A 16,396-nucleotide genomic window follows, 5' to 3' on the forward strand; every position below is an offset into this window, starting at 1 on the left:
TGTCAATGTTCTGCCGTAGCTAGAACATTGCAAGCCTGAGACCTGTTGGATTGGAGGGTGAGGGCTAGGGTCATTCCCCCCAGAAATGTCCAGGAACTTGCAGGTGCCTTGGTGGAAGAGTGGGTGACATCTCACAGCAAGAACTAGCAAATCTGGTGCAGTCCATGAGGGGGAGATTCAATGCAGTACTTAATGCAGCTGGTGGCCACACCAGATACTGACTGTTACTTTTGATTTTGATCCCCTCCCCCCCTTTTTTCAGGGACACATTATTCCATATCTGTTAGTCACATATCTGTGGAACCTTTTCAGTTTATGTCTCAGTTGTTGTATCAGCATCCTGGAGTCGCCAGCATCCTGGAGTTGCCTCTTCACTGTTGACGTTGAGAGTGGTGTTTTGTGGGTACTATTTAATGAAGCTTCCAGTTGAGGACTTGTGAGGCATCTGTTTCTCAAACTAGACACTAATGTACTTGTCCACTTGCTCAGTTGTGCCCCGGGGCCTCCTACTCCACTTTCTATTCTGGTTAGCGCCAGTTTGCTATGTTCTGTGAAGGGAGTAGTACACAGCTTTGTACGAGATCTTCAGTTTCTTGCCAATTTCTCACTTGGAATAGCCTTCATTTCTCAGAACAAGAATAGACTGACGAATTTCAGAAGAAAGTCTTTGTTTCTGGCCATTTTGAGTCTGTAATCGAACCCACAAATGCAGATGCTCCAGATACTCAACTAGTCTAAATAATGCACGTTTTATTGCTTCTTTAAATCAGAACAACAGTTTTCAGCTGTGCTAACATAATTGCAAAAGGGTTTTCTAATGATCAATTAGCCGTTTAAAATGATAAACTCTGATTAGTTAACACAACGTGCCATTGGAACCCAGGAGTGATGGTTGCTGATAATGGGCCTCTGAACGCCCATGGAGATATTCAATTAAAAATGTGTCATTTCCAGCTACAATAGTTATTTACAACATTAACAATGTCTACACTGTATTTCTGATCAATTTGATGTTATTTTAATAGACAAAAAATTTGCTTTTCTTTCAAAAACAAGACCCCAAACGTTTGATATGTTAGCGTATGTAAATGTGAAATTCCTTTTTTTTTAATACATTTGCTAACATTTCTAAAAAACTATTTTTGCTTTATCATTATGGAGTATTGTGTGTCGATTGATGAGGGGGAAAAAACAATTTAATCAATTTTAGAATAAGGATGTAAAATTCCAGGGGTCTGGATGCTTTCCTAATGCACTGTATATTGAATGTCTTGTAAATAGTACTAGCAGGGAATTCATTGTAATTCTACTGTATTCATTAGCTTCCTTTCAACTCATTGTTTCTCTTTTAGCCCTGAGGGATAATAAAACCTCTTTCAGCTGTACAAAATGTTACACATCTCCTCTCAGTTGGCCTCAAATAATAACACTCACACTCACAGCTGCACTGCCAGAGCCAGCTGCTGCACAGAGCTGTAGAAGCAGGTGATTGGCCTTATTTGGAGCTAGCCTGGGTCATGTGACCACAAAATGGTGGAAGCTGTTAGCTTTTTCTAAGCTGAGCATCTCTACCAAGAGCCTGGGAGGAAGAGAGAAAAAGTGTGAGATACAGCTGAAATACATCCATGCTCTAAGACAGAGAAGGACAGAGATTCCTGTGCCCCAGTAGTGGTGAGTAGATGGATTTAATGTGATGAAAAATAAAGAAAAAGGAGAAGAGAGACGCATTTATTTTCTAGAGACAGGAAGAGATAATGGAGAGGGAGGGGCTGCTGTCATCAGCACTGTGGTCCTGTACTGCACTATGTATGAGGTGGCTCAGCATCCTCCCTGGAGTAAAGCAGCTGATGCCGATCTTGTTATACCTATCGTATGCATGCACGCGTGTGTGTCTGTGTGTGTGATTCAGCATCAGCAGAAGCTTATGTAATTCATCATTGCTGTTCAGAAATCAGCTATTCTGATCAGCGTTTTTCTTTTTGTCGTATTTGCTAATGCAATCAGATTTGTCTTCTCCCATCTGAAAAATAAACCAGGATCATTTTAACGTGCGTGAGTGCACGTGTCGGTTGGTTTACTTACATCTGTGCCCAATCTGTGCTCGAGTAAGCGTGTGGACATTTGAGTCAGCAGATGAGAGACGGAGGAGAGAGAGAGAGAGAGAGAGAGAGAGAGAGAGAGAGAAGGGGCTGCTGATGCTGTAACAGCCTTACCCTCTTCCCTCCCCATCCATCTCTCCGCCTCCTGCTAGAATAGATGGATTATTCACAGCGGAGAGATCTGATGACCTTTATCCTCAACACTCCTCCACTGCCCTCCCTCTCCCTCTCTCCCCCTCTGTGGTCATTGAAATCGTCCCGGCAGCAATGATAGAGACACAGTCCTGACAGTGTGCCTGTAGGAAATGGCTTGCATGTGACTGTGTACTGTACAATACTGCCAACTGAGTTCACTCATTTCTGTGTGTGTGTGTGTGTGTGTGTGTATGAACAGACTAACACAAAACACAGTCAGGCTCTCACTGGTACGCTGTATTGAGTCCTAGATAAGGGACTGTTGTGTATGATGATTCTCCACAGCAATGTAGAGGTTGAAGGACCACAGTAGGGGGGATTGTGTCTGTGTAACCTGTCAAAGTTCAAATTGTATTCGTCCCTTGTGGTGCGAAGCGCACACACACACACACACACACACACACACACACACACACACACACACACACACACACACACACACACACACACACACACACACACACACACACACACACACACACACACACACACACACACACACACACACCTGCCTCTCCTGTGTTTATTGGGTCTGTATTCAGTGTCACTGGTCTGCTATGTGTTGTCTTAATGTCCCCCTGGGTGATGAAGGGATGGACCTGGCGTCTCACAGTAAGACGACCTCCGAGGGGGCCGAGGGCAGACCAGGTGAGCCTCAAACCACCGGCAACTCTGTATGGGATGAGGGGTTGTTATGCCGTCCATTACTCTGCGGCTGCCTACAGAACTAAGCTGTCAGTTAATTAGACACACTCTTCACATTCACATGCAGCACCATGATGAGGTTAGTTACTCACACAGGCATTAACTCATTCATAATACGTACACATAAGCTACTTACAGCTATATCATGTTAAGGACCAACTGTTTTTCATCTTTAGCACAGGTTGGTAGCTTTTAAGAGGACAACTAGCCAAAATGCCATAACCCTACACTCCATGGAGAGTATGGAGCGTCAGCAAATGTTAGAAGGCTTCATATATATATATATATATATAGAGCCTTCTAACATTTCCACTGACTCCTCCCCTTCCCTCCATCTAGCCCCTCCCAATTCGCTGCCCCTGCAGGGTGCTCCAGGTGGCCCGTCCCAGAGGAAGAAGCTCTCCGCCCCATGTATCAGCCTCTCATTGGACCAGAGCGAGGACGACGCCCTAGAGACGCCCGACGACCTTGACATTAACGTGGACGACCTGGACACACCCGATGACGCAGACTATCTGGACTACACCGACAATGAGCTGGACTGGGAGGGTTAGTCAGTCTAGGACCTCCATACTCAACTGGCAGACCGCGGTCCGGATCTGAACCCAGAATGGGGTCAATACGGACCGCGGGTCCCGACACCCACTTTTTTATTTTTTTACTCGGTTGGGCTTCGACCCTAGTATAACATTATTAACACACAAAATACATGCAAAATGTGTAGAATTACGGGAAATTAGCTTTAAAATTGCAACATTTTCTCTCCGCCAACAAGAGGGGTCGCATTGGTTGCGAGGTGGAGGTTTGTTATGTTGATAAATGACCAAATCCATCCAGACCTTTGCCACATAGGACATTTATGTCACCGGACGTTCTCAAATAGTACTTGAGTACCCCTGGTCTAAGAGTACGTCCCAAATGGAACTCTATAGTGCACTTATGTAGGGCTATTTCAAACACAGACTAATACACTAAATAAGATATTACGCCACTTGGAAGCTGGAACTTCAATGAAAATGTTATTCCTTACACTTAATTTCTCTGCAATCATATTTCTGCTGTGTAGATTAGAAATCGATTTATAGTGCATCTGGTTTTTGTAATAGCTGTGTTTCTGCCTTTTGCCCCAAACCAGAACCCCCAACAGGGGAAAAGGAGCCGTTCGAGCCGATTCCCACATGTAGCACGGAGGAGGAGCGTCAGGATGGGAAGCTGTGTAGGGCAGTGGTCATCGGAGAGCAGGAACACCGTATTAACATGGAGATCATTGAGCCCTACCAGAGAGTTATCTCCCATGGAGGTACAGGACAGTTCTGGTCGCTGTTCTCCGTTTTATACCTTTATTTGTTTTTATAGACCTTCTCTTGCCTCCTTTCTCTTGATGGTCGTCTTCCATACAAAATATGTTTTAATCTCATAAAACGTAATAGGGCTTAATTGCAGGATAATACATTAAAAGGGCTAATCAGACACACAGTGATATATACTGATGGCAGATGACAGAGAAAAGCAAACAAACAGCCAAACACCACACCCCGGCACCAAGCCTCTCGACAGGGCGCTCTTATAAACTGTTGTGGTGTGGGTCATATGTGAATATTTCTTTACACGTTTTGGGTTTCCTTCATCAGGGTACTATGGAAATGGAGTGAACGCCATCATAGTGTTTGCGGCGTGTTTCCTCCCTGACAGCGACAGTGAGGACTACCATGAAATCATGGAGCATCTCTTCCTGTGAGTTACACCTAGAATCCTCCTCATCCTCAGAGCTCCTGACTTGAATCTATTTCCTTGTCTGAACCCTACAACTTACCCCTGACAAATACACCTTTCATTGAAAAGCTCTTAAAGGATATATTGCATGTTCTTAAGTATGTCTGTATCCCCCCCCCCAAAAAAAGAATCCCTTAACCCTGCGAGACCCATCATTGAACTTTTCCTAAATTGCATCCTGTACCGTTCCTAAACTAAAAAAAACTATGTCAGAAACTACATAGTGCATCTTCTTAGACCCAGATGCACAGTACCAGTCATTCAAGTGTTTTTCTTTATTTTTACCATTTTCTACATTGTATATAATAATAGTGAAGACATCAAAACTATGAAATAACACATATGGAAACATGAAGTAACCAAAAAAGTGTTGAACAAATCAAAATATATTTTATATTTGAGATTCTTTAAAGTAGCCACCCTTTGCCTTGATGACCGCTTTGCACACTTGGCATTCTCTCAACCAGCTTCACCTGGCCATAAGACTGCTAATTAGTTAATTAATGGTTACCCAGACTATCTGCACTGACTCTATGCACACTCACAAAGACTGTATAAACACTACTTATAAACTGGGTGTTTCGAGCCCTGAATGCTGATTGGCTGACAGTATAGACCGTATAGCATGGGTATGACAAAACATTTATTTTTTACTGTTTTTAATTATGTTGGTAACTAATTTATAATAGCAATAAGGAACCTTGGGGGTTTGTGATATATGGCCGATATATCACGGCTGAGGACTGTGTCCTAGCACTCTGTGTTGCTTCGTACATAAGAACAGCCCTTAGCCGTAGTATATTGGCCATATACCACACCCCCCATGCTTTATTTCTTAAATACACACTCACACTATACTGACACTCTCACACAAAGCCCACACACATTCACTATATATGCACACGCACACAAGCACACATGCTGCTGCTGAAACTCTGTTATTTATTTTACTCTTATTATTATCTATCCTAATGCCGAGTCACTTTACCTTGCCTGTATGTACGTATCTACCACAAATACCTCATACCTCTACATATTGATCTGGTAATTTTACTCCCTGTATATAGCTCGATTTCTGTGCATTTTATTCCTCATGGTACTATTTTTTTTTATTATTATTTTTTTATTATAACTTTTTAAAAATTTCTTCAGGATCGATGGGTCCCCCACGGGACGGTTGAGCTAACGTAGGCTAATGCGATAGCATGAGGTTGTAAGTAACAAGACAATTTCCCAGGACATAGACATATCTGATATTGGCAGAAAGCTTAAATTCTTGTTAATCTAACTGCACTGTCCAATTTACAGTAGCTATTACAGTGAAATAATACCATACTATTGCTTGAGGAGAGTGCACAGTTATGAACTTGAAAAGTTATTAATAAACCAATTAGGCACATTTGGGCAGTCTTGATCCAACATTTTGAACATAAATACAATGGTTCATTGGATCAGTCTGAAACTTTGCATATACACTGCAAAGTTTCAGTTTGTTTTCTTTGTATTTTCTTTTACCAGATCTGAATGTGTTATATTCTCCTACATTCATTTCACATTTCCACAAAAAGTGTTTCCTTTCAAATGGTATTAAGAATATGTTTTTCCTCGCTTCAGGGCCTGAGCTACGGGCAGTTAGATTTGGATATGTCATTTTAGGCGGAAACAAAAAAGGGACCGATTTTATTATTAACTCTGCATCGTTGGGAAGTGCTTGTAAGTAAGCATTTCATGATTAAGTCTACACCCGTTGCATGTGACAAATAACATTAGATTTGATCAGTAGCTTCTGAAACATTAGAAAACTGTCCACTCGCCTGAGGCCACACTGGTCCCCTACAAAAGCATATAGTGTAAGTCATCCATGCAAGTACGTACATAACTTTTTTCCCTTGATTTCTCTAAGATGTAATGATTATATAGAAAAAAGAAATTGAGAAACAAAGATTATGAGCTAGAGGTGGTTTTGGAAGTGTTGCAGAAACACAACATTGGGCTTAAAGGGTTGCCAAACAGACATTGGGCCACATTCATATATTGATAGACAAGTTAGAGAGGTTGTTTTCCTTCCAAATTCTGCAAATATGGACAACCAAATACTTCAAGACTAACTTTGATCTCCCCTCTACACATTAAAATAAATACTTAAAAAATATATATATATGTGTGGTTTATGAGATCAGAATACTGCCATTGATGACCATCTATTTTATGGTAAAGTAGTAAGATAGGAGGTTACCTCTCGAAATGAAGCCAGAAAGGACAACCAAATATTACTAAAAGTAAGTTAGATGTTCTCCATACATAGAAAACCCTAAACATAGTTTATCCTTTCAAAAAATATGTTCTTGACAACAATATAAAATCGGTCGAGTTGTTCAATTATACATATTTTTTTTATGCCATTAGACAGTGTAAATGCTTTTCATCCAACACACATTTTCCCTAACATTGAAGCCCAATGTTGCATTTTTGCAATGTTTCAAGAACATGTCAAATAAATATATTATTTTCATAATCAGAGGCCTATTACAAGTATTTCTGAAGGGTAATACGTTGTTCCTCATTTGGATCTATGCCTGGGTCTCACAGGGTTAAACGGCGATAAGGTTCTAATCTAACCCATGTAGCACAATCATTCACCATGATGCTCGTCTCTTTACCTTTTACCTGTACGCGCTCTAAATCATACACTCGGTTCATGATTGACGTGTACCTCCCCTACTGTATATCCTGCCTTCAGGTATGTGATCAGCACGTTGGAGCTGATGGTGGCGGAAGACTATATGATCATCTACTTGAACGGAGCCACGCCCCACAGGAGGATGCCTGGACTGGGCTGGCTCAAGAAGTGTTACCAGATGATTGACAGGAGGTCATTTGGCATATGGTTGATTTATGGATGAGTTGATGGATTTTTTGTTGTTGTATGGAAAAAGTGTAAGGGGGGGGGATAGTCAGGCCCACAGGGTAATATGTGAAAGGATTTACGTGTACTTATTTCCCATGTGGTCAACTGTAATAACATCGTCGCATGCCACATCACACAAATGTACTCAATATAAGAATGTTGATGAATGTTTGGTTTCAGGCTCAGGAAGAATTTGAAATCCTTCATCATCGTCCACCCGTCCTGGTTTATACGGACCATACTCGCCCTCACTCGGCCCTTCATCAGGTAAACACACACAATAATTACTCTGTTCTATGTAAAGAAATCTCTGAGCATATTTCATTACACAAGGATTGAAATGTAGCATACATGACTGTAATTTATTGTTGATCGGTCTCTCACATCGCTGTGGAGAATGTTTTTGCCCACTCTTGCATGCAGAACCGCTTTGACTCAGTAACATTTGGGGGTTTTCAAGCATGAACTGCTCGTTTCAAGTCCTGCCTCAACATCTCAATTGGGATTAGTTCTGGACTTTGACGAGGCCAATCCAAAACTTCAAATTTGTTGCTTTAAAAAAAAAGAGTTAATGTCGACCTGATTGTGTGTTTTGAATCATTGTCTTGCTGCATGACTTCAGCTTCAGATCACAGACGGATGGCCTGGGTCCCATTTTTTGACATAGGTCCCATTATGCCTGTCGGAAACCAAACACTGCATTCCACAGTAAGAACCTTATACCAATGGTCAAGCATGGTGGTGGTAGTGTGATGGTTTGGGGTTGCTTTGCCGTCTCAGGGCCTGGACAACTTGCCTTAACATTTTTAGTGCAGGCGTTCCGCTAGCGGAACCCCTCGACAACATTCCGCTGAAAAGGCAGCGTGTGAAATTCTAAAATATTTTTTAGAAATATGTAACTTTCACACATTAACAAGTCCAGTCAAAGATAGGAGTCACAAAAAGCAGAAATATAGATAAAATGAATCACTAACCTTTGATGATCTTCATCAGATGACACTCATAGGACATTATGTTACATAATACATGTATGTTTTGTTCGATAATGTGCATATTTATATCCAAAAATCTCAGTTTACATTGACGCGTTATGTGCAGTAATGTTTTGATTCCAAAACATCCGGTGATTTTGCAGAAATACTCATAATAAATATTGATAAAAGATACAAGTGTTATCCACAGAATTAAAGATAGACTGAATGCAACCGCTGTGTCAGATTTCAAAAACACTTTACGGAAAAAGCATTCTAGATCAGAGAATTCAGGCCATCCGTCTGTGAGCTGAAGCTGAATGACAATGACACAAAACACACAATTAAGTCTACACAAAACTGCTTGTTTTGGTTTGTTGGAATGGCCTTGTCAATGTCAAGAGCAAATCCCAATTGAGGTGGTGTGGCAGGACTTGAAACGAGCAGTTCGTGCTTGAAAATCCACAAACGTCGCCGAGTTAAAGCAGTTCTGCCTGGAAGAGCGGGCCATAAGTCCTCCACAGCGACCTGAGAGACTGATCAACAGCTACAGGAAGCTTGTGGTTGGAGTCATTGCAGCTAAAGGTGGCACAACCAGTCAGTGTAAGGGGGCAATTACTTTTTTCACACAGGGGCATTGGGTGTTGCATAGCTTTGTTTATAAAATAAATGAAGTAAGCATGTAATTGTTGTGTTATTTGTTTACTCAGGTTCCCTTTAACAGAATCATAGGTTTTGGTTGAAGACCTGATAACATTCAGTATCTGCAAATATGCAAAGTAGAGAACATTAGAAAGGGGGCAAATACTTCTTTCACAGCGATGTATATCTTGTTTTGTCACAGCACCAAGTTCAGCAATAAGATCAAGTATGTGAACAGCCTGGCTGAGCTGCAGGAACTCATCCCCATGGAACACGTCCACATCCCAGAGTGCATCATTAGGTGAGCCCAGTCCCCCCCACTCCCTTTCATCCTCCTCTCCCCTCCTCGCCTTCCATTCCCTTCCTCTCCCCCTCTTCCATATCATTCCATTTCCCCTCCTCTCCTGTGACCTGTAACTGACTCTCAATTTATCTTCCGTTGTCAACTCTCATCCCCAGTCTTGACGAGGAGCTGAAGGAAGCGGCGGTGAGCTCAACGTAAGCATAGATTTTTGTCCCTCATTACTATATGGCTGCAGAAACAGAAACGATGTATCCCCACTTCTGTTCTCTCTTAGCCAGACTCCCATTTATCAAATGATCCTGTTTAAGATCAGAAATGCTTTTATGTTGGATGAGAGCCTACTCCACTGCTGTGGGTTTTGCTCTGACCACTTTCATAATGCAATTATATGAAAATGTGATAAATACACCTCGCAGCGCATTTGTCATCCACATCAACAAACCATAGATTACGATCATATGATTAATAATGGTGATATATCACGGATGGTAAATGAGACAAGTCTGAGAACATGATGTAGAATTCCAATGAGAAACATACTCATTTGACCATATTTGGCTCTGCCTTCCTGACAAAAGACACATGCATACCATCGATTCAATATGTAGCCCACGACATATTTACCACTGCACCGTAGATTCCCGTCTGACTTTTATTCTTTCTCTTCCTTTCTTCTGCAGAGTGAGCAGTTTCCTCCAGGGACCCGAGCCGACGCCGGGGAGACCTGAGTGAGTAAGTAAGACCACTAAAGCTACTTGTTTAAGTGCAGTCTGAAGAGAGATGGCCTTGTCTGGCTTGTCTGTCCTTCATATAAACATTCCAACAGTGCATCCCATACGGCACCCTATTCAATATATAGCACACTACCAGGACCTGATCAAAAGTAGGGCACTATAGAGGGGAATAGGGTCCCACGTGGGACGCATACTCTAACATTAATGCCTCTCGTTTCCTTGGCGTCTCTTCCTCTGCAGAGCCGATAAAACCAACGCGAACAACTCCTAGACAAAGTGGCATTCAACAACGGTGGAAATGAATGCTCGTGTCGAAATGGAATGTCACGTTGTTTGAAAACTCATGATTGTCTTGTGTGCTGGATGCAGTAAAAACAGATGTACTGTAAGGTATATTCCTGTGTGTTTGTGCGACGTGGAGTCGACTATGAAGACTCGCCATATTCCCTGTTAGCACTCAGACGTAGATCCTATGAAGACCACTGTAAAATCCATCTTACAACACTTCTGACAGACCAGAGATGAGCATGTGGGGTTTCTTAATGCTGGTCTTTGGGACCCACAGGTTGCACTGTTTTGTTTCTTCCCAGCACTAACATACCTGGTAGCACACCATGGTCTTGATGATGAGTTGAATAATCAGGTGTGTTAGTGCTGGGTTGGAACAAAAATGTGCACTCATGCAGGTTGCCCAGGACCAGTATTAATAATCCCCACGATGAGACTACTGGGATACTTGACAGTAAATCCACATTACCATGATAGTTTGTGAAGGACATAAATATGATGTGGTCACTCACAGTGCAGTACACACGTCCATTCAAAGTTTTAATGTTGTACTTAATAATGCATGAGAAGTGGTGAAGCACTAATATTGTCCATCTTGGATTTAGACAAGTCATTATGTCCTTGAGACGTCACATCAATGACGGTACGTCAAAATCAATCTCACATATCTATGACATGCTAAAATCCAATCCCCTTAGGAAACGACCAAGTAACGCGTCTCATCGATCTTGTTTTACGTCTGAAAATCATTTGGATCTTGATGAGAGTGTTAGACAGATAAATCCCTAGATGTTTTCACTTTGAATCAATCTGACGAACAGTGGATGACAAGAGTAACCACGGAAATATAATGAATTATATTTGTGTGTAACTAAGTGAATGTGTGAAAACAAGCTATCATTACATTGTGAGAGCATGTCTTTTCAGATGACTGGTCCTGTGAGAGTCAAGTGTGATGTGTGTGTGTGTGTGTGTGTGTGTGTGTGTGCGTGTGTCCTGTCAGTGTGTTTCCGTCAGACATCCTACATGTTCACCATCTAGGGCTCTAGTCTCTGCACCAAACAGGATATGACCTCAAGAGGAGGACAGAGAGAGAGAAGCGGGGGTCTCTGTGTAAAGCACAATATCGCGTACTGTGTGTGTCAGTGTGTGTGCGTGTTTCAATGCATGCTTCCTCAGATGCTCGGTGGCTCTTTGACCCAGGGCTCTTCTACATTGTGTGTAAAATGTGTTATATGATGGAACACTATATCAATAAATACAACTTTTACTCCGAGCATTGCTCCTGTGCTTTTCCCTCACGTTCCATCTTTCCATCTATGCCATTGACCTTTCTACCACAACACCAGGGTCGTATTCATTAGGGCGTGCGATGAAAATGAGCATTTCTTATTGAATAAGTACAAGTTGTCCCGTTTTCTTTCTCTTGGTGCCGTATCAATGCGACACATTTGTGTCTCTATTAGTGTTATCGCATATAATTTCATTCAAATTCAATTCAACTTTATTTGAATAACAACACAATATTTGCTCATCAAAAGTCAATGACTGCAAAGTAATTATACAATAGACAAGTGGCAAAACCATAGGTCTGAAAGTGTTAGGACTCCACTCCATCAGCGTTACTGCTGGGTTTAAATTTAAAGGCAGTGTTCCCGAGTTAGCGGAGACTGCGTTCAGGGTAAACGCTGCATATGTCGGCTCAATCGGAAATGACCTTAACTTTTATTTTGTGCAATCTGTAACGCTTCATCGATTCCAGACTGAATAGAGACCGTATTAAACTTCAAAACCACCACAATTACAAAGAGTAAAACCATTTTGAAACCAATTTTTACGACAAATAGGATATTGTTTTACAGGCTTCATGGTTGAAGCCACACACAAAATAAACCAAAAGACACAACAAAATAAAATATACATTTCACATAAATGTTAAAAATAACTGGTCTTTAACTAGAACATACAGTTTTGTGAATGAACAGCATTTGTTTTAAACACCCCTCAGTATGAAATAGCTATTCATTCTTGTTTTAACTGAATATCAAAGGAGGACAAATAAAATGGATGCAAGCCCGGAGGGAAAGATCTAGTCAGAGAGAGAGAGAAAATAAAGAGGTAGAGAGAAAAAGGAAGAAAGAGGTAGAACTGTAGAAAAAGTGTAAAATCACTCATCAGCGAAATGTATAGCTCTCATCATCGTACTCCAGCTCGTCGTCATTATCATTCCCTGGCTGTCCGTACCTGAACTTCCTGTAGACCGTTCCATCCTGACCCATGTACACAATGTCCTCATCTTCGTCCTCATCTTCCTCATCCTTATTCCCGTAGCGCTCAGTGAGATCCACCAACTGGGCCTCGCGGAAATGCCCGCTGGAACTGGCGTGCCCGGCGGATGTGGTATTATGATGCCCGCCACCCAGCTTCTCGTAGCCACGGGGGGCCGTGATGGGGTCGGGGAGGGAGGGGCTCTTGGAGCGGGAACGTTGGATGAGGAAAACTATGGTACCCAGGCCCAGCAGCAGTAGGATGGAGGTGATGATGAAGAGCGCCATGTTCCCGGCTGACTCCTCTTCATCATTGCGGAAGGCCAGGTTAGTGCTGAGGACGCACTCCCCTGTAGACCGGAGAGAAAGACAACAGACATGTGATCGGGTGGTTGAATACATGAACATGATACCTGTTACTATAAACTCATTCCAGACCTGGGTTTAAATAAAATCGTTCAAATCCTCTTAGTGTTTGCTTTAACCATGGCTGGATTGCCAGATGGGTGAGGTTTGCACTTTTCTATCTGTTCGACAGCACCAGGTAAGTTCAATCAAGCACAGCTAAAGTACTTTGAATGTTATAGTATTTGAACTCTGGTCTGCTTCATTCTAAGGGGTATGCTGGTCTGTATATTGGAACAGAGCCCTGAGCCCACCTCTTGTCTCAGTGCAGTTGCAGCATTCTTGTTGCTGCTGCTGCTGCGCTTTGGAATCTCCCTCTACTAGCATGTCGTTCTGACAGCAGAGCAGACAGCGTCCACCGGCTGTGAGGATGGCATGGGCAGGACAAATGGTGCAGTTGTATGGACCAGGTCCGCGACAGTCCAGACAGGAACCGTCACAGTCCTCACAATCCTGGCCAGAAGACCACAAGTGGATAGGCTGTCACACAAACAGGGTGAATCTCAAAACTATTTTCCTTGATAACTCGACAAAGAAACAGGGGGTGAGTCTCAATTCTCGATCCTTGTGTCCTCTTCCCTGCCTCCTCCTCAGAATATTTCTCCCCTTGGACCTTCTCCAATGTGTTTTGAGAAGGAGTCAAGGAGAGAAGACGTGAGGAATCAGCACACAGGCCCCACCTCTAACTCCTAGCCCGGCTACATGCTATAATGCACATGTGCAGATGTGAAAGGACAAGGTAAGTTTAAGTCAAGGGTGCAGAGCACCGGTCCTTGAGAGCCACAAACCTGCCTTTTAACTAGGGGCACATTTCTACCCGGTAACGAGGTACCGTTCTCCAGCCAAACAACACTAACAACTATCGATCAAACACGTTTAAGTTAAATCAGTCATTTAACACTGCACTCATTTCCGTATTGACATCAGGACGTATGCAACTTTTTTTGTGACTCATTGACATCAGGGAGTGTGCCAAGCCTGACATATGTGACTAACATGAAGCACATTATACAGTACAGAGATGGTGAGTGGTGAGTAATGGGTATTCGTGGTTACCTGTAGCACGGGGTATTGACCCATGTTGCAGTGGGACTCACACATTCCGCCTGACAGCGTGTAGCCCATGTGACACAAGTCACACGCCTGAGATCCTTTTCCTGGAAATATGGGACAATTACATTGTTGGGCACTTGGACAGTAGCGTAGATGGCATGACATTCCAGTGCATTGTTTTGTTTTTTCCCTGTTGGATTTAGTTAGTCAATTCAAAGACACAACTCAGCTAACAGATAACATTCTGAGAACCATATTTTTCTGAGAGCTTGGTGAGAGTGTGGTTGTCCTATGGTTATTTTGCATACAACTTTCTGGGAATGATGCAGGATAGATGCTTGGCTTCTCAACACGTTTGACAAAAACAAAAATGTTCTTGGTATTTCATTACTTGAACAGATTCTTCTTTAAAAATTCAAACGCGGTTACGTTTCATTTCAATTTTGGTCATGTTCTAAGAACATTCTCCCAATGGTTTGACACTAGGAAATGTTGTCAAACAGTTCAGAGAATGTTCATTCTCCTGAGGGAATTTCAATCTTTCTGGATGACGTTTTCTACAGGTTTCCTCACGGTTCTATTTAAAGCCATGTTCTCAGAACATTCAGAGATTATTAAGAAACAACTTTCTTCTGCGGGAATTTCCAGTCGAATTTCCATGTCTGAAGATGTCGGGAAATGACGTGGAAACCGGCCACTAGGGGCATTAGTGAACTCTGTTACTCTGTTATGGTTATGGTTTTGCTAGGGCATTGTGGGCCAATGTGTTTTGGATGGCAGATGGGCGTAAGCGCTTGTTTCTGTTGAAAATGGGGTCTATTTGAATAGGCTAAAATTAACAGCTTTGAATGAGTAAAAAAAAAAAAAGAATTCTACTGACTAATTCCATGGATACAGAACAGAAGATCAAAAGTTTGAATTTCACTGACACTGTGCCACAGTGAAAAAATAAATGTGTTTGCATGAGTAATGCCTAAGCAAACACATTTTCATGTGTCCCATCTGTGCTTGAAGGTTAAAACAATTAACCCAAACTAAGCTAACAGTGTTATTGAAACGTTCTCAGAACTTAATTTAAATACCTTAAAACCACCTATAATTTCCATTCTCAGAACATTAAAAAAACGTCCCAGGAAAGGTTTTGGGAACGATAGTGAAACATTCTCAGAACCCCCCTGCAACCTAAAAATGTACGTTCCCAAAACAGGGAAAAATGTTGACTTCCATTCTCAGAACGTTTTGTTTTACCGGTCAGGAAACTTATGGCTTTGTTCCCAGAACCAATGGGAAACGAAAAACATACGTTCCCACAACTTCTAAGGAATCAGATGTGCTAACTGGGAAATCTGTCTCGTCGTTCTCTGTTTTAGGAATAGGTCGATATTCAATCACTTGTGAATGCCAAAAACAGATTGATGTACTTTTCCCAGACCAGATTAAGGCTAATTCTGGACTAAAATGCATACTCAATGAAAAATCTCCATCGAAAGTACCTTTCAGTCCTGGAATAGGCTTAATCTGGGTCCAGGTCCGGGAAACAGCCCCTTCATGATTATGGTAACAAGTATTGACTGGGTTTCAAAGTATCTTGTGATCCAACTGTGAAAAAATGACTCAGACACACACACACACACACACACACACACACACACACACACACACACACACACACACACACACACACACACACACACACACACACACACACACACACACACACACACACACACACACACACACACACACACACACACGTCTCTTGTCCTCCCTACCTGAGCAGGTTCTGCAGCTCGAGTGACAGGGCTCACAGGTGTGGTGCTGGCTGTCCTGATAGTGGCCCTGGGGACAGCTGGAGTGACAGTGTCCCTGTTTCCTCAGGTAGAGCAGTCCATCTGCACAGTTCAGACAGCCATCAGCCCTGCCCCCGGAACACTCACCGCAGCTTGGGTCACACCTCTCACACGTCCTCGAGGTCATGTTTCCATAGTGACTGCGAGACAGTGCAAGTCAGACAGGGACACCCATCATTGACGGTGTGTAGGGATGTGTGGA

At 42.4% G+C, this 16,396-nt stretch overlaps 2 protein-coding genes across 4 annotated transcripts in view; one reads left to right on the plus strand and one right to left on the minus strand.

Moving 5' to 3' along the window:
- The first annotated feature begins 1,463 nt into the window (after positions 1-1,463).
- LOC118387860 (protein prune homolog 2-like) lies at positions 1,464-11,895 on the plus strand. 2 transcript variants are annotated; one of them, XM_035776656.2, is made up of 11 exons: positions 1,464-1,671; positions 2,886-2,942; positions 3,339-3,548; positions 4,135-4,299; positions 4,631-4,733; positions 7,513-7,644; positions 7,861-7,947; positions 9,496-9,594; positions 9,753-9,791; positions 10,278-10,325; positions 10,572-11,895. In XM_035776656.2, the coding sequence occupies exons 2-11, from the start codon at positions 2,888-2,890 to the stop codon at positions 10,600-10,602; spliced, it is 969 nt and encodes a 322-aa protein (XP_035632549.1). In that variant the 5' UTR covers positions 1,464-1,671; positions 2,886-2,887; the 3' UTR covers positions 10,603-11,895. The 2 variants fall into 2 exon arrangements, with proteins under 2 accessions (XP_035632549.1, XP_035632550.1); XM_035776657.2 differs by having other exon boundaries at positions 1,467-1,671; positions 10,278-10,329.
- A 218-nt stretch (positions 11,896-12,113) lies between these two features.
- pcsk5a (proprotein convertase subtilisin/kexin type 5a) overlaps positions 12,114-16,396 on the minus strand; it is a 40,729-nt gene continuing 36,446 nt past the window's right edge. The window contains exons 34-37 of one of the 2 annotated variants that reach the window (XM_035776658.2): positions 16,117-16,334; positions 14,348-14,448; positions 13,546-13,744; positions 12,114-13,236 (exon numbers count right to left, since the gene is read on the minus strand). In XM_035776658.2, coding sequence (XP_035632551.2) covers positions 12,794-13,236; positions 13,546-13,744; positions 14,348-14,448; positions 16,117-16,334 — 961 coding nt within the window. In that variant the 3' untranslated portion in view covers positions 12,114-12,793. Of the gene's footprint in view, positions 13,237-13,545; positions 13,772-14,347; positions 14,449-16,116; positions 16,335-16,396 lie in introns of both variants that reach the window. The other variant, XM_052525915.1, reaches the window with a different exon arrangement.

The sequence above is a fragment of the Oncorhynchus keta genome, chromosome 9 (genome assembly GCF_023373465.1).
Source record: "Oncorhynchus keta strain PuntledgeMale-10-30-2019 chromosome 9, Oket_V2, whole genome shotgun sequence".
Taxonomy (NCBI): Eukaryota; Metazoa; Chordata; class Actinopteri; order Salmoniformes; family Salmonidae; genus Oncorhynchus; species Oncorhynchus keta.